General features: G+C 43.0%; 2 protein-coding genes across 2 annotated transcripts; both read right to left on the reverse strand.

The window, feature by feature from the left end:
* Nucleotides 1–7: 7 nt before the first annotated feature.
* Nucleotides 8–10,089, reverse strand: LOC112554426 (putative amine oxidase [copper-containing]). Its single transcript, XM_025222202.1, is given in 11 exon segments — nt 8–769; nt 772–838; nt 1,687–1,922; nt 4,435–4,591; nt 4,888–5,103; nt 5,438–5,944; nt 6,194–6,446; nt 7,729–7,884; nt 7,988–8,158; nt 8,428–8,886; nt 9,958–10,089. Coding segments are annotated over 10 exon segments (2,301 nt in total). The 5' UTR covers nt 8,811–8,886; nt 9,958–10,089; the 3' UTR covers nt 8–614.
* Nucleotides 10,090–13,616: 3,527 nt separating this feature from the next.
* LOC112554427 (putative amine oxidase [copper-containing]) lies at nt 13,617–21,488 on the reverse strand. The gene is given in 11 exon segments (XM_025222203.1): nt 13,617–14,442; nt 14,444–14,518; nt 14,895–15,102; nt 15,864–16,021; nt 16,319–16,534; nt 16,768–17,274; nt 17,527–17,779; nt 18,177–18,319; nt 18,453–18,603; nt 18,874–19,335; nt 21,163–21,488. Coding segments are annotated over 10 exon segments (2,079 nt in total). The 5' UTR covers nt 19,002–19,335; nt 21,163–21,488; the 3' UTR covers nt 13,617–14,202.
* Between the last annotated feature and the right edge of the window lie 652 nt (nt 21,489–22,140).

Below are 22,140 nucleotides of genomic sequence, written 5' to 3' on the forward strand. Positions count from 1 at the left end.
TTTCTCTCACACATTGTGCGTGTCGGCGTGCAGAAGTAAGTAAGAAAAATAAAACAAAAGAGATGGTCACATCATCAAATAGTTATAGTCACATCGTCAAGAAGTCCTAATAATAAGTTTTGCAATAGCCATTGTAATCAATTGAGTAATAAAAATCTTATTAACAAGTTCACTCTCCTGTTTCTACATGACATTCTACTTTATTGACAGTAACATTTCCAGTTAGAGCTCAGTTGGACTAAACAAGATTAGACGTCAGTGGCTAACACATGGAAGAACTAGTAGAATCGTCATTTACTGGCGATGGACAGGAGAGGCACAGTGGTTGTGAATAGAATGGAGGCTGCTGACATTACACAAGCTTTGCAAAGCAAGCGTCTTTAAAGGTGGAGGTCTTTAGGTCTTTATTATTTATTTAATAATAATAATGTATAATGCTGATGCATTCGTAGAGCTGCAAGTCCATGTGTTTAATTGTAGTTAAATCAGCTGCTGGAGAATGTGGACGCCCCTGTGTGTGCTGTTACAGAAGCTTGAAGTCTCTGTGGGTCTGCAGCAGGTCGTCTGGCCGGTCTCTGGCCACGTCCTCTAGAGTCTGGGCACCGCACGCTCTGTTAATCTTGTTGCCGTTTCTTTCCACACGCAAGCCCGTCCTCTGGACGACCGGCACTGACGTACTCCACGCGGATGTTGTCACGTGATGACACCGAAGGGCATTCTGGAAAATAATTGTAGGGCAGCAGGAAGAAGCTTAGAGTTTCTCCTGGGTGGGTGTAACGGGCAGGTCCTCTGTGTGTGGGATGTGGTGGATACCGAGCGTCAACCAGAATACCAGGTCCTGATACACAAGATAGGGCTAAACATTAAGCGACTCTTAAAGTGCAAATTAGTAGTTAATTGCTCTCTAACTTTCCTTAATATCCAGATATTGGAAACTTTTAGAAACTTTAACCCGGTAACCAATGCTGTGATGTATGAATAAATGGTGTTCAGCGGCATTCCCACAAGCACGTCCAGCGTGACGAAAACGTGACAGCGCTTCATACACCTCCTCAACGCCATCTGCCATTTCCCTCATTTCCCACCCCTTCCGCTGGGCCTGGCAATAACACACTGCTGTCTTGAAAGTCCACATCACCAAGTATAGTGCTTTGATATTTCTGCTTACATTCGTAAATAAAAACATCCAAATAGATAACCAGTTATGGCAAATATCGAACAGACGCGGAACGGCCCCTTTACAGCCGCGGGTCCCTGTACAGCAGCCCCTTCTCCTCCCCCTCTCGTCAGGTACAGACGCAGCATAGCCTAAGTGGTGGCGAGTAGTTTACACAGTTCAACGTACATCGTTCAGCTGATGTATGTATACATACAGTTTACAATGACATAATAATGCAACGTACACACACAACACTCACCTGACTAATAATGCAACATACAATGATAAAGCTTAATCCAAAAAGCTCATATGAAAGACGTAACTTAATACAACATAATCAACAAGCTTATGTAGTGACATGTGAGACAAGTTCGCAATCTACAGTAAGCATGCGTGTTATGTAGCAATAGGATTGATATAAGCTCGGCTATAACATAACAATGATCGCTTTGTAAACAGCAATGGTCTTAGCTGTAGTTTCAGCTTTTGTTCACGATAAACATCGAGAAGAATTATAAGTTTTTAACCTGATCTACGATGCTTTCATTGTCGTTGTAGAAGTTGGCAAAGTTGACGACGGGGTCGAAGCTGTCGAACAGGGCATAGGGGGAGGTGCTGAACTGCTCGTTGTCCTTGCGCACCGTCACCGCCAGCTGCTGCCGCGCCCACGGGATGGTGGCTTCGTTGTCAACGTCTTTGGGCAACAGCTGCTTGGACATTCCAGTCTGATGTAGTCTGACAGAGTATACATACAGATGTGACGCTTTTGAACAGACTACAGATAAGCTCTTGTTATGTCTTCAGTTAGCTTTCTTTTACTAAAATACTACGAAACGCTATGATTTACTGTTGTAAATGTTTATTGCTATAATGACTGCGATGTCTTTACTGTGCTCCATTCTGTCAATGCTTGGCGATTGAAAAGACACACACGTCGTATGAAGGCAGTTTTAGATGCTTTCCTAGTAAACATCATGTCAGTGACAAGGTTTAGATGCTCTAATTATCACAGGAAAGCATACATTTTTTTATTTTCTTGTAAACATATTGTTTTTTAACACAATAAGGTATATGTTCTTTTCACATATCACACAAATTAAGCACAGACATCATAGCAGGAGCCTTGGATCCCTTGTGCCATAGGTTAACGGTAAAATAATAATGTAGCTAACATCAAGACACAAATTTTAAGTAATCGTGTATTAGCCATTTAAATATAGCATGCCAATCAACATGTCTGCTTATCCTTTAATCCCATTTCAAACAACAGTTTGGCATACATATGTTAGATATCATTTTATCATTTTGTCTTGTTCCTTTTGTGTTGAACAAATTATCCTTAGAGTTTTGTTTGTGTCATATGTAAAAGAAGATAATTCTGTTATATTCCTTCTATTTAATTTTATGTATCTTTATGGCCGTTATGCAACCATTAAAGAGGACAAAGTTAATGTTCATATCATATTTATTTTTAACAACTTGAAATACTAAAAAGTTTTCCCTTTCATTTATTAAGTGTTTAATTAAGTGTATATCTTTCTCCACCGATCTCCTATATAGAATTGGCTTATTCCCAATCATAATTCTTTCATTACAAGATAGGTTATGACAAAATTTCATGTTTTTCACACACTATACTCTCTTCAAATATCCTGTACGTTTTTGACACATCCGTCCAGAAGCTGTTTGCATTTATAAAGTGTTAAACTGAAGGGCCCAGTTTGTCTAAATAAACTATTATTTTATAAATGTGAACAGCAAGTATAAAATCTTGCATTTGATAGGCATCTGCGTGACAAGATCGTGTATCTTGTCACAAGATATAGATATTACATGATTAGAAGGCAAGTATGGATCCTTGCATGTGATAGGTATCTACGTGACAAACCATATATCATGTCACAAGAAGACAAGCATGCCTTTTATGTGTTAGGTATATCACAATGTTATATATACTGCTCATAAACAATTCAAAGACCACTTCTTAATTTTCTTTGGCTCGGTTAATAAGATTGTCTTTCCAAACAACGCAAAATGTCACAGAAAAAAATGCCTTTAGCAATTTAATGTACATTTTAACAGATTTTTCTTACATGTCTAATCTGAACACCTCAACTAGTCCGAAGTCACCTATGCCTCCAAGGCAATGAAGCTGATGCAGGGCGAGCGATAGATACATTAACAATGACCCGCCGTCTGACCTCTCCTGACACCAGGTCACCTCGTCGTCTCACCTGAACACGGTGTGATGAGGTGAGAGATTTCAATAGTAAGCCATTACTCAGTTTTCGACGAGTTCTACCTTGTCATCTCCTTTTACGAAGGCTGAATCTGCCTTGAAACGACGATGAGCGCACTACCGTTGTAAAGGATAATTTAACTGAAGGTCCCGGCAAGTTGGAATAAGAATGATGACTTACAGTCCATCCCTGCACAGAATGTACATCAAACTGACTTTTGTGGTCTACAGAACAATATTCTTCAGCCAGTCGTCATGCCAGAGCTTCAGGCCATGATGACAACGCCAGACTCCGCAGGGAACGTCTTCCAGAATCTCCTACAGCAACAGCATCAACTGGCCAGCATGGAATCTGTATAACGTATCTACAGTAGGCGTTGGATACCAACCACAAACAGGAAACTTTATTGCTATTACTTGTTAATAAATGTCTGCTTTATTGTTACTATGTCTTTGTAAATACATTTTTGTTTATGTTTACTATTTGGAAATAGGTTTCTGCTTTATTTTACTATGCGTTTGTAAATATATTTTTGTTTATGTTTACTATTTGTAAACAGATTTCTGCTTTGTTGTCATTGATAATAGAGTGATGTCCCCTCGCATAACAGGCTGAATGGCGAACTCTCTGTTTTTGTCTTTGTCTAGGATCTGTTCTGGTTTTATCGTCATCAACTTATGGACCTATATCTTCCTTTAGTTCTTTGTGTGTTGGATTATCTGTGGCGGTGCCTTTATCTTTATAGAATGGACAGATGAGATCAAAAATTGTTGTTGACTAACAGTCTCTTGTTCTGGAGGAGATCAAATGTCCGGTTTTCTTTACAGACCACAGCACTGTATGGCTGTTTCACTGAAGCACTTGTACTAGAATCAAAGGCCGCATGACCCTTAAGTATTTTCTCTTTCTCTTTCTTTTCCCACACACACTATTAGCTTGCCTGACGCTGGACAGTATCAAGAGCCATGCGATCATATAGTGACCAGTGGTCATGTTCATTAGATTGTCTTAAAACACGGATTGTTAGGTATTTACCTGAATGCTCGTGGACCCCATATTTTGTGTTTTGCCCTTCCTTGTAGACGAGGTGGTACTTGGGAAAGTCGAAGCTGTAGTTGTACAGGGCCTGTAGCTCCGACCTGAGGAGGTGCCGCGAGAAGCGGGTTTGCGTGTACTGTCTATCGGGCACAGCCTGCCATCAACAATGACATGAATAATGACATGACCTGCGACATCAACAGTGATACGATAAGGTATGAGAAATTGCCAAGATAGCTTAAAGTTTATCTCTTCCAGACCTCATTATAATCAATCACGTGGTCAGTTATGCCAGTCTTGGCTTGCCATTCTTTGCAAGGGTTCTAAAAGGTACCAGACATGACAGTCTTTCACCTGCCTCAGTAAAGCAGCTATCTCTGAAAGACATTCACCTGCCTCAGTGGAACAAACTGATCTATAAAACTGTTTATACTCTTCTACCATACTGACCTGCCTCAGATTAACGGTTTCAGTTGAAATATCCAATGTTTCGTAGCGGTTGCTGGTTCCAAGGATGTCTATGTCAGCCTTGAAGTGAAACATGTGGTGATGAATGTTGCCGTTGATGTTTTCAGCCAGTCGAAATCCATAGGGAGCCTCTTGAGGTCTGTAAAACGTGGACAGGATGTAGCCGGTTGAGTGAGCGCGTACCTCCAGGGCTCCGTTCTGTGGACAAGACCGAGCTACATCATGGACAGTCACTGTCAATAATCTCTGGTTAAACTGCCACATATCTCCGTCCTGTTCGAGTGGCAAATGGAAACAGTTTTAGAAATCTACAATAGGCTTATAATGGGATTTACAAGTGTTTATAAAAACGTAATCAACAAGATAGTCACAATACCCCTTTTTTCAGGCAGCTTTATCATATCATGATGCCTGATAGTTCCTTTCTAAACAAATTCGCACACACCATCGCACTTCATAACGAAAACTTGAACTGAGAATTCCTGGCGATGGCAAACAGTGCACTGCCTTCTTCATCTCTAAGCTCTCTCACCTGATAAAATACGAAGTCGAGGATGTAGTCATAGTTGAGGATAGTAAGGATGGACCTGACAACCAGCACGGAGCTGGCCATGCCGCCATAGAAGGCGCCCTGACTTACGGAGTACGCCAAGTGGCGACGTAGTGGCATCGCCGTGTTCTGCTCGAAGACGCACGTGGCCTGTGCCAGCTCCGTGGCCGCCGCCATCCTCTCGCTCAGAAAACTTGCATTCAGAAACGTCGCTCCCTCGGGGCAGTCGGCACCGGGAATCAAAGATTTGGAATGTATCCCAAGGAGGATGCCACTATCCACGATGTCCGTGACCCTCTGGATGGGGTTGTCGCCGGAGTAGTAGACGCTGATTTCCGACAGACCCAGCTCGTACACCAGCCGCTCGCCGTTAAAGCGGATGTCGTAGGCTTGAGGGCCATTGAAGGCCGACAGGCGGATGTCGAAGTCCCATTGCATGTAGTTCACATGTCTGTGCTTGATGGTGTAGCGTTTACCGTCAGGCTCAACCTGGCAACAAAACGCCGAACGTTAGGTAGCGCGCGACTGCCGAGGAACAACTACATCTCCACCCCAAATTCACTGTGTATAACGTAATATCTGTAGTTTACAAAATCAGACTTATTTTCCAATTAGCTTTCTAATGACAAATTTATTGAGCTTCTCTAATTTTTTTTCCTCAATTTCTGTTTTGACATTCTAGTCACAAGTTTCAAGTGTGGTCTAAATCAATGTGGTTTTCTATTAGCTTGTTCTCACCTGCAAAGGGGGTCGTTTTGGAGTAGCGGGCACTGGGGATCCACGAAGGTTCTGGGTGGAAAAAAGGTCACGTGATGTGGACACAAACGGCAACTTTATCTTGTTGATGGGGTTGCTGATATCTCGGTACCGTGCGGCCAGTTCAGTCAGGGATTCATACAAGGCCCCAGCGTACCAGACTTTTTCTACCTTCCACAAGGAAGGGTCGCTGCCGTCCACATTGGCAAGCACACCAAAGTCTAGTGGATGAAGTCTGTAACAAGCAGACACATGAATATCTGCATAGTTCTATGCGCGCCCTTTGAGTGTGAATGTGTGTGTGTGTGCGTTTTACCAACAATAACTGGATGTCTTCCGTGAAAGTTTAAAGTCAATGGTGGTGACTGTAATGATTCGCGATTCAAAGCGAGTGTTATTTCTTGTTTTTAGTTGTTTGTTGTCTCAGGCCATATTCGGGGCTGTGATACCAGGGGAGAGCAGTCACGCGAATGCCGACGCAATCTCCACGTGAATTATTTCACGTCATTTAATGAGTTTTTACGTCAGAAAAGTTGGCGAGGCGTAACCACGGCGACTACAGCCAATCCAGGTGCCGACTACACGGTAAAGAGATTATGACTGGTCGGCATGGTCCCTACGAAGAGTCTCTAAGCGATCTTAGCTACCTGGTCACTAACGGCTTGATTGGTCAAACTAGTAGAGTGGGAAAGTTAAGTTAGGTGAACTAACGTTTCCCAGGACAGTTAGAGATGAGCCGCTTGAGGAGTAAGAAATTCAAACATTTTAATTTCCAGCATTAACGTTTCACCCGTTTTGACACGCTTGGACATAACCGGCTTGGGATTTGTTTGGATATAATTCGCTGGACAACAGTCCGTACCGACGATACACCATCTTGGCTATAACTCATCTGTTTGTCGGACTTGTGCACCTATAGTGTGTGTGAGTGGACACCGAAGTTTGACTGCTTGTATCGGATTACCTGATGAACGGAGTGTCGGGGAATTACCAACTTTCTACGTACGGTAGACATTAGGCGATACAGCTATTTTATTGTGTTTTCTTTCACATTACATTGCCACATTTTTTTCTTAAAAAATTAAATGTTAGCTGTTGGCCGGACCTATTTTGTCAGAAAAAGGTAGAAGAGTGCGGTGAGCGAGTTTTACATGCAGATGTATATTCATGCTCGCATGCGTTCGTAACGCACTTTTCACAAAATGTTACAGTGACTAGCATTCAAGCACTAGCCCGCACTATTTAACGAGCTGTATCTGGCAACTTGTTCTTAATATACTGAGACACTGAGTATTATATTGCTAAATGGCTGTTTCCTAATTTAAGGCTTTGTTTTCTTTCCTTATTTCTAGCAACACCGAATGTCGACAACGGATTGATACGCTTCAGCGAGAAAGGACATGGGACCCATACCTGTCCGCATGAAACACTTAAGTAAAATTCTTAAAACACGATACTTCTGTACATTAAATTCGCCCTGATTTCACTTTGAGCAGGGACAGGGGCTTCATCGCTACCTAGAGTACTCTGCTGGGTAGTCACCCCACAACCAGATTCTCCTGGCAGCCTTTCTCATCAGGGCTGACCCCAACGGCGACGAGGAAGGTAGTGAGACACTTGTCTCCACAGTCTGTAAACGTGGCCTCGTAGCTCTCCTGTAGGATGAAGCCCACCTGGTCAGCAGAACAACAGCAATTCTTAAAATCCCACTTTGTGTAAGACTATGTCGGCTTCAGCTAAAGTTCTGTCTTTCTCTCATTGTATCTCTCAGTCAACCTAGTACCGGCTGTAGTTACCTCTTGGTCAACCTGTTTCATGATACATTCGACGGCAGTGAAGTATTCCACAAATCCCACTGGTCGGTAGGCGAACTGCACAGGATTACGGCGCACAGGGTTCTTAATCAGTGTGCAGTAGGTGGGGTCAGACAAGGGCCCCACTCGGTACCTGCATAAAAGGGAAACATACACAACGTTTCACACATGACATACATTGATATAATGTTACAAGAATTACATTGCTTCCATAAAGCGTAATGTCAGACAAAAGCTTAAAGAATCATTCCAAGTACCATGTGCTCTTATTAAGGCGTTAAATCAGATGAACCGATGAGGAATCAGTACCGAACTCTGAAGAAAATATCATTAAGATAATTTTCAAAGCCTCCGCTCTTTGTTTAAGTCATCTTCTCTTTACGATTTGTAAAGGTTACTCACTCCTCGACAACAGGTGGGGCTTTATCTCCTCTGAAGATAAGGACGCGAGCCTCGCGGGGAGGTTGGGGCCCTGAGCCATCCAGGAACTTGAGGACATCCCTTTTGGGCGGTAACAGTAGATCTGCCATGAAAATATTAGAAGTATTGACTCCTGCTCTGCACGGGTCGGCGAGAGAAAGTTCTGGAACGGATCTGAGGTAGGAGAACAGTTTGCTGTACTCCGCAGTGGTGATGTCGTGAAACGGACTCGGTGACTTAGGGTCGCCGGAAGTCAGCAAACCGCCATCTTGACGTTGGCATGGTGTAGACATCAGTGTACGGGCGTGGATCTCTTTGTTCTTCACCAGCACCACTGCCACCAGCGCCCCCACAACCGCCAACATGGCAACAACCAGGACAGCAGTGTGCAACGCCAAAACCCGATCCGTCGTCTGTATTTTTTCGCTGAGTCCATGATACCTGAGCAACAAATATCTACAACTACATACATAAAATGAATGCTGTGCATACATATCTACATAATGTACAAACAAATATATAACATCATACTTGGAAATACTTCTATAAATACACACTACCTGGACAGATATATAATTAATTATAATATTAGTATTACATACAAGACATGATACCTGGACATTCATCTGCAATTACATACCTTTTTCATTCCCTTCCTTGTCCAGTCCCTCTTTATTCCTACTCTTTGTCACTAAGCTACCACTTGTTGGGTAAAAAAGCTAGTTTTCTACACCTTTTGTCCAGTCGCGGTAATCTGATCAGGCAATGCCACTTTATGAATTCACAATGACCTCTTACGAGAGAAATAATAAAGTTCTTAATATGATAAACACCACCAGAATATGAAGCGAATAATAATAATACAAAAAACGAGTCAAGAATTTTTCAATATCATGTGTCTTAATTATTATTTTTTTTAATCAACGTCAACACTGCCAAATCCAGTTTCCATAGTCTACAGCAGTGGTTCTCAAAGTGTGGTCCGCGAGCATAAGTCAGGTGGTCCGCGGCTGACAGTCGTCATATGTCTACAACAAAGTGATGTTTAAAGTGATGCATTCCTGGCATTAACATTTTAATTACAAAGAACGAGGTAAGTAGTTTTATGTAAACTGACTACTATACTACTGTCACAAAAGGACATTTAGTTTTGAATTAAAATGAAACAAATGCGGCAATTTAAATTTGAAATTCATAGTACAGACTGATTTTTAGGCCTTGGTGGTCCGCCATATTTTTTACTTAAGTAAAGTGGTCAGCGGTCCTAAATACTTTGAGAACCACTGGTCTACAGCTTTGGGTGTCTTACTCCTGTACTTACGTCGAATTAAACAAACGTTTTGTTCTTTCCATTTAGTTTTCTTCCTTAAAGCGAACATGTCACAAACAGGTCATGATCACTACATGATGACAATATATATAAAAAGTATATACATAATATGTTAAATATTCTTAAACAGTCTCGATAATACCGGTAGAAAGCATGTGAAAAGACAGAAAATAAACTGGTACCTTAAAAATGGCGTGGATTATGCAAGCTGACAGCTGCAAGTGTGTATCGAGGAGACTTCACCAGCTCTCCTATCGCACATCACTGTGGCCTGGATACCCGAGACTCGCAGCCCGTGTGAGGCACACCAGCACATAAAGCAGAGGCAACAGCTGCAGGCTGCACCCACGATGGTTTTTCGCAACCACAAATACGCTGATATAACTGGTAATAAATCCCCATGACAGCATCTAAACAAAACAGTTAACCCTTCTGCCTATCAAGAGAAGAGTGAAGACACTACTAACCATTATTTTCAAGAGCCATGTTGTGTTAGACACTGATATTGTCAAGGAGGGGTAGGATCAAAAGTAAGGATCTCGATTTATAGGGATAACAGGAGGCATTTGTACCTCTTAATAACAGTTGAAGAATAACTATTCTATAGCTCTGAGTTCTCTCATAATAAGAGTTGTAAAATGAACTATCCTATAACTCTGTGTACACGCGATCCCTTGATGTTTTCGGAACGCTTGGCATCAGACTTTTCTACATTCAGTGACTACAGAGACACCTATGGGCTTGTTAACAGACCACAGACGATCGGGGCCTAGAAATGGAAGGCGAAGGACATATTCACTTATGGGTATAGCGCGATGCTCGGTATGCTCGGTATGCTCGGTAAAAATATTGATAGCGTCCGGGAAGGGTAGAACTGTTTCTGAGTTACGTGCTTAGATGGGTTAGGATGGGTTAGTTTATGACAGTTTTATGATAGGCGCCAATTCCCATTATTGTAGCAGGGCTACCGTCTCTTAGTACCGTAGCAGCCGGAAGGAGTAAGTCTGTAGAAGGGAAGCCCGCTCCAGGAGAACGAGAAGCTCTATTTACTGGAGCTTGCAACCTGTGAGGTTAGAGTCGACGTCCTCGCAGACTAAGAAACGGCTACACACTGTTGGAATACCGATAACGACAGCACTGCCATCCGTTGCCTGGGGCTACCGCTGGAAATAGTGGCCAGCAGAATACATCGTCTGTGTTCCCCTGGAATTCTTGGTCGTCTGAAGACGATGGCGGACACAGCTGTTGCCTAGTAATCTTAACGTCAGCTGCTGTTCGTTGCCTGGGGCAACATCAAAGCGACAGTGCAGTGGTTTAGGGACAGTGTCGCCATCATTTGTTGCCTGTAGTGACAGTAGTGTGCCTAGGAAATTTTGCGGCTTTCTTCTAATGGTCATCCAGAAGGCAGTTGTGTGAGGACACTGCCGTAATCCCACTTGTGTGCGAGGCTGGGCAGCTGTTACGGCCCGGGGAGGTGAGGGTGAAATCGTTTGCGCGATACGGAACTCAGAGCCACAAAGAATACCCGGCAGTGAGGGAAGTGTTCTTTTTTATATATAACATTCGGATTTTACTGGAGTTATGTCAAGTCGTCTGATTGGTATTGGTATGGGTATATTTGATTATATAGTGCTTAACGTAATTCTTCTTTTTGTGATGTTACTTGTATGACTTTGTTGTCAGGTGTTTGCACACACGAGTGGGAAAAGAGTATTTCTGCACGTGGGTGGGTTAGTTGGCGGGTGAGTTGGCGTGAGAGGGCAGAAGTCGGGTGTGAAGCGTCCCATTTTACTTCAGGCTATTCAATCCATCTCTACTGCCCGCAGTTTCGTGACAGACTGGTACCTGTCATCATAGGAAACACATGGATATACGTCCTACTGAGTAGCCTCTTGTTCATCGTCCTCCCATTTTTTTAATAGTCTCCACAGGTCTGTAGTCATTGTGCTCGTCTGTCTGTGCGTGTTTACTCTGGGTGGACTGTAGTTGCTGTTGGATTTGTTGTGTACAGGAGGACTGGGGGTGCTGTGGTTCATATGTGGACAGCACTAGTGTACGACACCCCGGACGCCTGCCCTCGAGGCTGCATGTCAGAAAGAGAACGAGTCCTGCTGAGACAGAGGCTAATCGTCACACGAGGCAACCAGGCTGTGGTAAGTTATATACCTTAATATTTTAGATATTTTCAAATGCATTTATAGAATAAATATCTAACATATCATATATAATTTAAGCGTGTACGTGAATTAGACAATCTTCTTTATCACAGTGTAATGTCACGGACGCCGGCTCTCTCTCTTTCGAGCAACAAACACACACACGACGTCCGCACGGGTTCAACACACAAAACAACGATTGTCTGTGGCTGTCCACAAGATGTTAATAAGTCGCTGAATGGCTCAGGATTTCACAAACTTCAAGAAACATGCATAAACAATAATCCGCCTCAACACAATATTCTATCGGCGAAACACAGTTATCAGTACACACAATGTTTACAATCCGGGGCCTTCCACGATCAATTAAAATAAATAAAATAAATTAAATAACTCTTAATCTGAATTGTGAATCCTAACCTCCACTCTTAATCTCAATTCTTATCAGGCGGTTAATAAATGCACCAGCAGTCATTTAGTACTTTACTCACAGTTGTGTTCGTCCACACACAGTTCCCATTTCATTATCTCATTTACATTTTGCTGGCGCCAAGAAGCCCACTGTACACACGGTACACGGTACACGGTACACTACACACTGCAATGCTGGGCGCTTCACCGAAGGCGACAAGATTAGATCTAGACGAATCCTCGATCAAAAGGTCGCTACCTACCACAATCAACAGCACACAGAGGAAAAAAGAAAGCTTGTCTAGGCAAGGAATTACTTCTAAGATCTACGCTCACATTAAAACTCACACAACATCCTTCCACTCTCATGTCCGCCAGTGCCGTCTGCTTCTCTATAGTTTTCGCTAGAGTGATCTCCCTTTCCTCGCTGACACTCATCAACACACGTTATTTACTGTTGTAATTTACAAACAGCGAAGGGATTAAACTAACTTTAAAACATGGAGGCTCGAACTGATCCGTGACATGTAAGTATTTGTCTTTCACTTTTGTATTTCACTCTCCTGTTTCTACTTGACATTCTACTTTACTGACTGTAACATTTGCACTCAGCGCTCAGTAGGACGAGGCAAGATTAGACGTCAGTGGCTAACACATGGAAGTAGTAGTAGCTTATGGGACAAGCAGGGAGAATCAGGAGACACCGACAACTGGCGTTCATTAACATTTAGTAAGGGAGGTTTACGACTATCGTCTCACACTAACAAGACCGTGTCTAGACGACCTGTGTGAGACTGACTTAGAACTATCTGCAACCACACACCACGACACTGTGTACCTCCACACCTCATACTTAGAACCTGGACCCAAGATGGTTGTTACGACGTTTATTTATTTGTAATAATTTGTCAAAAGCTGCATATACATATATAAACACTCCACTAAAGGGAGGTTGTGGTAGTAACAAGTCACCAAAACAACAACATATGGCCACAGTTTTTTAAGTTACTGTGCAGCCAGACAATGGAACTCTTTCCCTTTCCATATCCGCCACCTACCCACTATTGAATCCTTTACACGTGCACTGAAGACTTCACCTCATCCGTGAACAGTACTGCTAACAACCTTTCCCATAATGCTAGTCCGTTATCACATCCTTTCTTTTGCAATATCATGTTAGTCTCAGCTCTTGTTATTTGGTTCCTCTTTATGTTTTCTGTATTTGTATTTTATTCTTTATTTAGTACTGTTGCTTATTCTTTTATAGTTCACATGTCATTTGTTTGTTTTCCTGTCGCTCGTATGCTGTCCATCTTTCATTCTTGTTCTTCAGCGCTAAGAGCATGCTCTTTAGGAGTGTGAGTATGCGCTTTACAAATTTTCCATTTATTATTATTCTAACAAGTGGGTAAGTCTGTTCTATGTTAAAGATGTGCTGATCTCACGTTGAGCAGCCATCAAATTTCCACAAACAATGCTCAAGATCAGGTTAATGCAATAATTATAGTGGCCTGAATATAAATGTGAAAATGAGATGAAAATGAACGTAAACAGGTGTAAAATCAACGATCCATCCTATAAAATGATTATAGACTGCTAACTACTGATTACAGTGTACAAGGTCTAACAGTCGGAGACATTTTGAATGTTGTAAGAATCGTCATTTACTGGCGATGGACAGGAGAGGCACAGCGGTTGTGAATAGAATGGAGGCTGCTGACATTACATAAGCTTTGCAAAGCAAGCGTCTTTAAAGGTGGAGGTATTGAAGTCCCGCGTATGCATTCCTAGAGCTGCAAGTCCATGTGTTTAATTGTTGTTAAGTCAGCTGCTGGAGAATGTGGACGTCCATGTGTGTTGCTACAGAAGCTTGAAGTCTCTGTGGGTCTGCAGCAGGTCGTCGGGCCGGTCTCTGGCCACGTCCTCTAGAGTCTGGGCACCGCACGCTCTGTTAATCTTGTTACCGTTTCTTTCCACACGAAGCCCGTCCTCTGGACGACCGGCACTGACGTACTCCACGCGGATGTTGTCACGTGATGACACCGAAGGGCATTCTGGAAAATAATTGTAGGGCAGCAGGAAGAAGCCCAGAGTTCCTCCTAGGGGTGGGTGTGACGGGCAGGTCCTCTGTGTGTGGGATGTGGTGGGTACCGAGCGTCAACCAGAATACCAGGTCCTGACACACAAATTAGGGCTAAACATTAAGCGACTCTTACAGTGCAAATTCGTAGTTAATTGCTCTTTGATTTTCCTTGATGTGTATAACAAACCTATAACAACTCACCTGACTAATAATGCAACATGTAATTATACAGCTAATTCAACAAGCTCACATGAAAGCCATAACGTAGTACAATATAATCAGCAACCTTATATAAGTGACATGTGAGACAAGTTCGCAGTCTACACTAAAAATGCGTGTTATGTAGCAATAGGATTGATATAACCTCGGCTATAACATAGCAATGATCGCTTTGTAAACAGCAATGGTCTTAGCTGTAGTTTCAGTTTTTGTTCATGATAAAAATGGAGAAGAATTATAAGTTTTTAACCTGATCTACGATGGTTTCATTGTCGTTGTAGAAGTTGGCAAAGTTGACGACGGGGTCGAAGCTGTCGAACATGGCATAGGGGGAGCTGCTGAACTGCTCGTGGTCCTTGCGCACCGTTACCGCCAGCTGCTGCCGCGCCCACGGGATGGTGGCTTCGTTGTCAACGTCTTTGGGCAACAGCTGCTTGGACATTCCAGTCTGATGTAGTCTGACAGAGTATACATACAGATGTGACGCCTTTGAACAGACTACAGATAAGCTCTTTTTATGTCTTCAGTTAGCTTTCTCTTATTAAAATACTACGAAAGCTATGACTTACTGTTGTAAGTGTTTATTGCTATAATGACTGCGATGTCTTTACTGTACTCCATTCTGTCAATGCTTGGCGATTGAAAGACACACACGTCGTATGAAGGTAGTTTTAGCTGCTTTGCTAGTAAACAGCATGTCAGTGACAAGATTTAGATGCTCTAATTATCACAGGAAAGCAAGTACAAATTCTTTTTATTTTTTCTTGTAAACATATTGTTTTTTTAACACAATAAGGTTTGTGTTCTTTTCACATATCACACAAATTAACACAGACAGCATAGCAGGAGCCTTGGATCCCTTGTGACAGCACAACAATAATGTAGCTAACATCAAGACATACATAGTTTTAAGTAACCATATATTAGCCATTGCCCTTTCCTCCCATTTCATACAACGAGATATCATTTATCATCTTTCCTTTCTGTAATGATTCGAATGATATTTTCTCTTTCTCTTTCTTTTCAACTTGCTTACACGATGTAATGGCACAACTTTAGATCCTGACTGCTCCCTTTTGGACTTCAGTAGGGGAGCTCTACAGAACAATGTATAACACGTCGGGGGTGAGCACATGGGGTTTTCCCGTGTATCAGCAGCCATGAGATCAGTGGTCATGTTCATTAGATTGTCTTAAAACACTGATTGTTAGGTATTTACCTGAATGCTCGTGGCACCCCATATTTTGTGTTTTGCCCTTCCTTGTAGACGAGGTGGTACTTGGGAAAGTCGAAGTTGTAGTTGTAGAGGGCGTCTAGCTCCGACCTGCGGAGGTGCCGCGAGAAGCGTATTTGTGTGTACTGTCTATCGGGTCCTGCCTGTCATCAACAATGACATGAATAATGACATGGACCTGCGACATCAACAGTGATACACAACTGCGACACGATAACATAAGAAATTGCCAAGAGTTTGCTTAGAGTTTGTCTCTTCCAGACATTATAATCAGTAAAGCCAATCTTGACTTGCCATACGTTGCAATGGTTTAAAAAAAATTCACCAGACATGACAATCTTTCACCTACCTCAGTAACGCAGGTATCTCTGAAAGACATTCACCTGCCTCAGTGGAACAAACTAATCTATAAAACTGTTTATACTCTTTACCATACTGACCTGCCTCAGATTAACGTTTTCAGTGGAAATATCCAACGTTTCGTAGCGGTTGCTGGTTCCAAGGATGTCTATGTCAGCTTTGAAGTGAAACATGTGGTGATGAATGTTGCCGTTGATGTTTTCAGCCAGTCGAAATCCATAGGGAGCCTCTTGAGGTCTGTAAAACGTGGACAGGATGTAGCCGGTTGAGTGAACGCGTACCTCCAGGGCTCCGCTCTGTGGACAAGACCGAGCTACATCATGGACAGTCACTGTCAATAGTCTCTGGTTAAACTGCCAAATGTCTCCGTCCTGCTTTGACTGGCCAACGGAAACAGTTTTACAAATCTACACTATGCTCATTATGTGATTTACAAGTGTTTAGAAAACCTAATCAACAATATAGTCATAATAGTCATTTTTTTCAGGCAGCTTTATCATGTAATGATGCCATCTCTTAACTCTCTCACCTGGTAAAAGACGAAGTCGAGAATGTAGTCATAGTTGACGACAGTGAGGATGGACCTGACGACCAGCACGGAGCTGGCCATGCCGCTGTAGAAGGCGCCCTCACCTACGGCGTACGACAAGTGGCGACGTAGCGGCATCGCCGTGTTCTGCTCGAAGACGCACGTGGCCTGTGCCAGCTCCGTGGCCGCCGCCATCCTCTCGCCCAGAAAACTTGTATTCAGAAACGTCGCTCCCTCGGGGCAGTCGGCACCGGGAATCAATGATTTGGAATGTATTCCAAGGAGGGCGCCACTATCCACGAAGTCCGTGACCCTCTGGATGGGGTTGTCGCCCGAGTAGTAGACGCTGATTTCCGACAGACCCAACTCGTACACCAGCCGCTCGCCGTTAAAGCGGATGTCGTAGGCTTGAGGGCCATTGAAGGCCGACAGGCGGATGTCGAAGTCCCACTGCATGTAGTTCACGTGTCTGTGCTTGATGGTGTAGCGTTTACCGTCAGGCTCAACCTGGCAACAAAACGCCGAACGTTAGGTAGCGCGCGACTGCCGAGGAACAACTACATCTCCACCCCAAATTCACTGTGTGTGACGTAATATCTGTAGTTTACAAAATCAGACTTGTTTACCAAATTAGCTTTCTAATTACAAATTTTTGGAGCTTCTCTAATTACTTTTTTCCTCAATTTCTGTTTTGACATTCTAGTCACAAGTTTCAAGTGTGGTCTAAATCAAAGTGGTTTTCTATTAGCTTGTTCTCACCTGCAAAGGGGGACGTTTTGGAGTAGCGGGCACTGGGGATCCTCGAAGGTTCTGTGTAGAGTAAAGGTCACGTGATGGGGACACAAAGGCACCTTAGTCTTGTTGATGGGGTTGCTGATGTCTCGGTACCGTGCGGCCAGTTCAGTCAGTGGACTCGTACAAGGCCCCAGCGTACCAGACTTTTTCTATCTTCCACAAGGAAGGGTCGCTGCCGTCCACATTGGCAAGCACACCAAAGTCTAGTGGATGAAGGCTGTAACAAGCAGACACATGAATATCTGCAAAGTTATATGCGCGCGTGTGAGTACACCTTGTGTGAATATGTGTGTGTGTTACCGACAATAATTGGATGTCTTCCGTGAAAGTTTAAGTCCGTGGTGGTGACTAGCATTTCACGCACTATCCCGCACTATCTAACGAGCTGTATCTGGCAACTGGTTTTTTTTTTTTATTATATTGAGACATTTCATGTATATTTTTGAATGACTGTTTCCTATTTTAAGTCTTTGTTATCTTTCCATATTTCTAGCAACACATGTCGGCATTTATTACTTAAGTAAATTTCTTAAAACACGATACTTCTGTACACTAAATTCGCCCTGATTTCACTTTCTGCAGGGACAGAGGCTTTATCGCTACCTATAGTACTCTACTGGGTAGTCGCCCCACAACCAGAATCTCCTGGCAGCTTTCTCAGCAGGGACGACCCGATGGGGGTGGGGTAGGTAGTGAGACACTTGTCTCCACAGTCTGTAAACGTGGCCTCGTAGCTCTCCTGTAGGATGAAGCCCACCTGGTAAGCAGAACAACAGCAATTTTTAAAATCCCACTTTGTGTAAGACTATGTCGGCTTCAGATACAGTTCTGTCTTTCTCTCATTGTATCTCTCTGTCTCTCTCAGTCAACCTAGTACCGGCTGTAGTTACCTCTTGGTCAACCTGTTTCATGATATATTCGACGGCAGTGAAGTATTCCACAAATCCCACTGGTCGGAAGGCGAACTGCACAGGATTACGGCGCACAGGGTTCTTAATCAGTGTGCAGTAGGTGGGGTCAGACAAGGGCCCTACTCGGTACCTGCATAAAAGGGAAACATACACAACGTTTCACACATTACATACATTGATATAATGTTACAAAAATTACATTTCTTCCATAAAGAGTAATGTCAGACAAAAGCTGTAAGAATCATTCCAAGTCCCTGTGCTCTTATTAAGGCGTTAAATCAGAGATGTACCGATGACCGATCAGTACCGAACTCTGAAGAAAATATCATTAAGATAATTTTCAAGGCCTCCGACCTTTGTTTAAGTCATCTTGTCTTTACGATTTGTAAAGGTTACTCACTCCTCGACAACAGGTGGGGCTTTATCTCCTCTGAAGATAAGGACGCGAGCCTCACGGGGCGGCTGGGGCCCTGAGCCATCCAGGAACTTGAGGACATCACTTTTGGGCGGCACCAGGAGATCGGACATGAAAATATTAGAAGTATTGATGCCTGCTCTGGACGGGTCGGCGAGAGAAAGTTCTTGGAACGGATCTGAGGAACGAGAACAGTTTGCTGTACTCCGCACTGGTGATGTCGTGAAACGGACTCGGTGACTCAGGGTCGCCGGAAGTCAGTAAACCGCCATCTTGAGGTGGGCATGGTTGAGACATTAGTGTACGGGCGTTGGATCTCTTTGTTCTTCATCAGCACCACTGCCACCAGCGCCGCCACAACCGCCAGCAAAGCAACAACCAGGACAGCAGTTGTGCAACGCCAAAACCCGATCCGTCGTCTGTATTTTTCCGCTGAGTCCATGATACCTGAGCAACAAATATCTACAACTACATACATAAAATGAATGCTGTGCATACATATCTACATAATGTACAAACAAATATATAACATCATACTTGGATATTGCTACTTTAAAGTTGAAAAATGGTTTTCTACAAGGACTCAAGTAAAAAGAATAGCTCATTAAAATTAAACATTTTTCGAGTATTCAATCTTTATTTTCAAGTATCTTGGCCACCTTAATCACAATGCGAGCTTTCTGTCTCACTCAGCCAATTCCCATCCCACAAAATTTTCCTGACAGTTGGGTGTGTCCGTGCGACGAACAGTTTGTAGACACGAATAATACAAAGGATTGAGAGTTGTAAAGCACAGTGTCCATATATATACAACTATGCATTGATATAAGATAAATGTTTATCTACAGTCATAGAATAGAACATGATACCTATCGACAACTACATACACGAGCTAACCCCTAGACAAGCATGCACCTAAGGTTAGAGGCAAACATGCTACTTAGAAATAAACACCTAAAATTATAGACAAAGACCATGCTATGATCCATCCAGACTACTGTAAGATTAATTATAATATTGCTTTGCTTCTTTTTTATTTTGTTTTGTCTTTAATTGTCTTCTGTATTTTGGCTCCATGTTTTGGTAAACATCGCGCATCCCTTAGTCTGGACAGTGAAAGAGGCGAGGAGCGCACCGAACTCTGATACATCAAATGGAGACAGAACTGCTCCTATGTAAGCTCCACCTAGGAATTGTAACCTATCTACCACCAGAAGAGCTCGCTGGCTGCAAACATATGAACCCGCTGTATGCGAACATATGTAGTTTCTGGGAGGTGCTTGCAAACTTGTTACTGTCGAGCAGCTGTAGCCAACATTAGTACCCTTTAGATGTGGTGACATCCACCCGCCAGTCCACAGGCGCCATGCGGAGGAATCGGAAACAAGTGGCAGCCACTTGACTTGCTTTCTTTCTTCCTTTCTTTAGATAGCTAACTAAAACATTTGAACAGCTAACTAAACAACCAGCTAACTAAAGGGTGAACTACTACTACTAGTAGCATTTAACTACCATCATCGCGGACATCACAACTACTACTGCTACTGCTGGGAGGATTTTTGTTTTAAGAAACTTCTCGAGACTTCCTTTTACTCAGGTACTGAAACATTCCTCTTGTTGTACCATCACATATAGACAAACCCGGATCAAAGGCCGTTGTAATGGCTATGAGGAGATGGCAGACGACATGTTGATGCAAGTCACTTTGCTGTTATCTAGCAGGTCAAAGTAAGACAGCCGTTAGCTTGTAGCTGTGACCGACTTTTCCATTTTTTGTTTTCCCCACCCGCCAGTGAAACTTTCATGGCGGCGCATAGCGCTGTCGGGTGTCGACCTTTGATACACCCAATGGAGACAATGCTACTTTACACCTTCACAATGACCTCTTACGAGAACAAGAATAAAGTTCTTAAAATAGAAACATCGCCAGAGTATGAAACAAATAATAATCCAAAAAACGATATTTTTTCAATATCATGTGTGTAAATTATCTTTTTTTTTTAATCAACGTCAACGCTGCTAAATCCAGTTTCCATGGTCGACAGCTTTGGGTGTCTTACTCCTGTACTTACGTCGAATTCAACAAACGTTTTGTTCTTTCTTTTCTGTTTTCTTCCTTAAAGCGAACACATGACAAATCGGGTATGATCACTACATGATGACAATATCTATATATATATATAAAAAGTATATACATAATATGTTAAATATTCTTACACAGTCTCGATAATACCGGTAGAAAGCATGTGAAAAGACAGAAAATAAACTTGGTACCTTAAAAATGGCGTGGATTATGCAAAGCTGACAGCTGCAAGTGTGTATCGTGGAGACTTCAGCAGCTCTCCTATCGCACATCACTGTGGCCTGGATACCCGAGACTCGCAGCCCGTGTGAGGCACACCAGCACACAGCTGCAGCCTGCACCCACGATGGGTTTTTTCAACCACAAATACGCCGATACGACTGGAAATAAACACCCAGAGACACAGCATCTAAACAAACAGTTAACCCTTCTGCCTACCAGGAGAAGAGTGAAGAAGTTACTAACCATTATTTTCAAGTCCATGCTGTGTTAGACCCTGACATTGTCAAGGAGGGGTAGGATCAAAAGTAAGGAGCTCTATTTATAGGGATAACAGGAGGCAGGTGTACCTCCTTATAAGAGTTGAAGAATAACTATTCTATAGCTCTGTGTTTCTCACCATAAGACGAGCTATTTACTGGCGCTTGCAGTCTGTAACACCTGAAGTGTGAGGTTAGAGTCGAGGCAGCTCTGTGAGGACATTGCTGTACTTCCAGCTGTTACGGCCCGGGGACATGAGTGAAATCGTTTGCCCGATACGGAACTCAGAGCCACAAAAAATACCCGGCTGTGAGGGAAGTGTTCTTTTTTATGTGTAATACTCGGATTTTACTGGCGTGATGTCAGGTCGTCTGATTAGTGTGGGTATATTGATTCCATGGTGCTTAACATAATTCTTCTTTTGTGGTTAATTTGATGTTACTTGTAAGACTATGCTGTCAGGTGTTTGCACAGAGAGTGGGAAGAGAGTATTTCAGAGAGAAAATCGCAAAATTGGGTAACTGGGCGTGCTAGGGTAGACGTCTGGTGTGAAGCGTTCCATTTCCTCTCGGGCTATTTAGTCCATCCCTACTCTCCACAGTTTCATCACAGACTGGTACCTGTCATCAGGGGAATCCCATGGGTATACGTGACACCTGATGGGGCCCAGCACTGCCACCTGCTTTGGG

This window comes from Pomacea canaliculata, linkage group LG13 (genome assembly GCF_003073045.1).
Source record: "Pomacea canaliculata isolate SZHN2017 linkage group LG13, ASM307304v1, whole genome shotgun sequence".
Classification (NCBI taxonomy): Eukaryota; Metazoa; Mollusca; class Gastropoda; order Architaenioglossa; family Ampullariidae; genus Pomacea; species Pomacea canaliculata.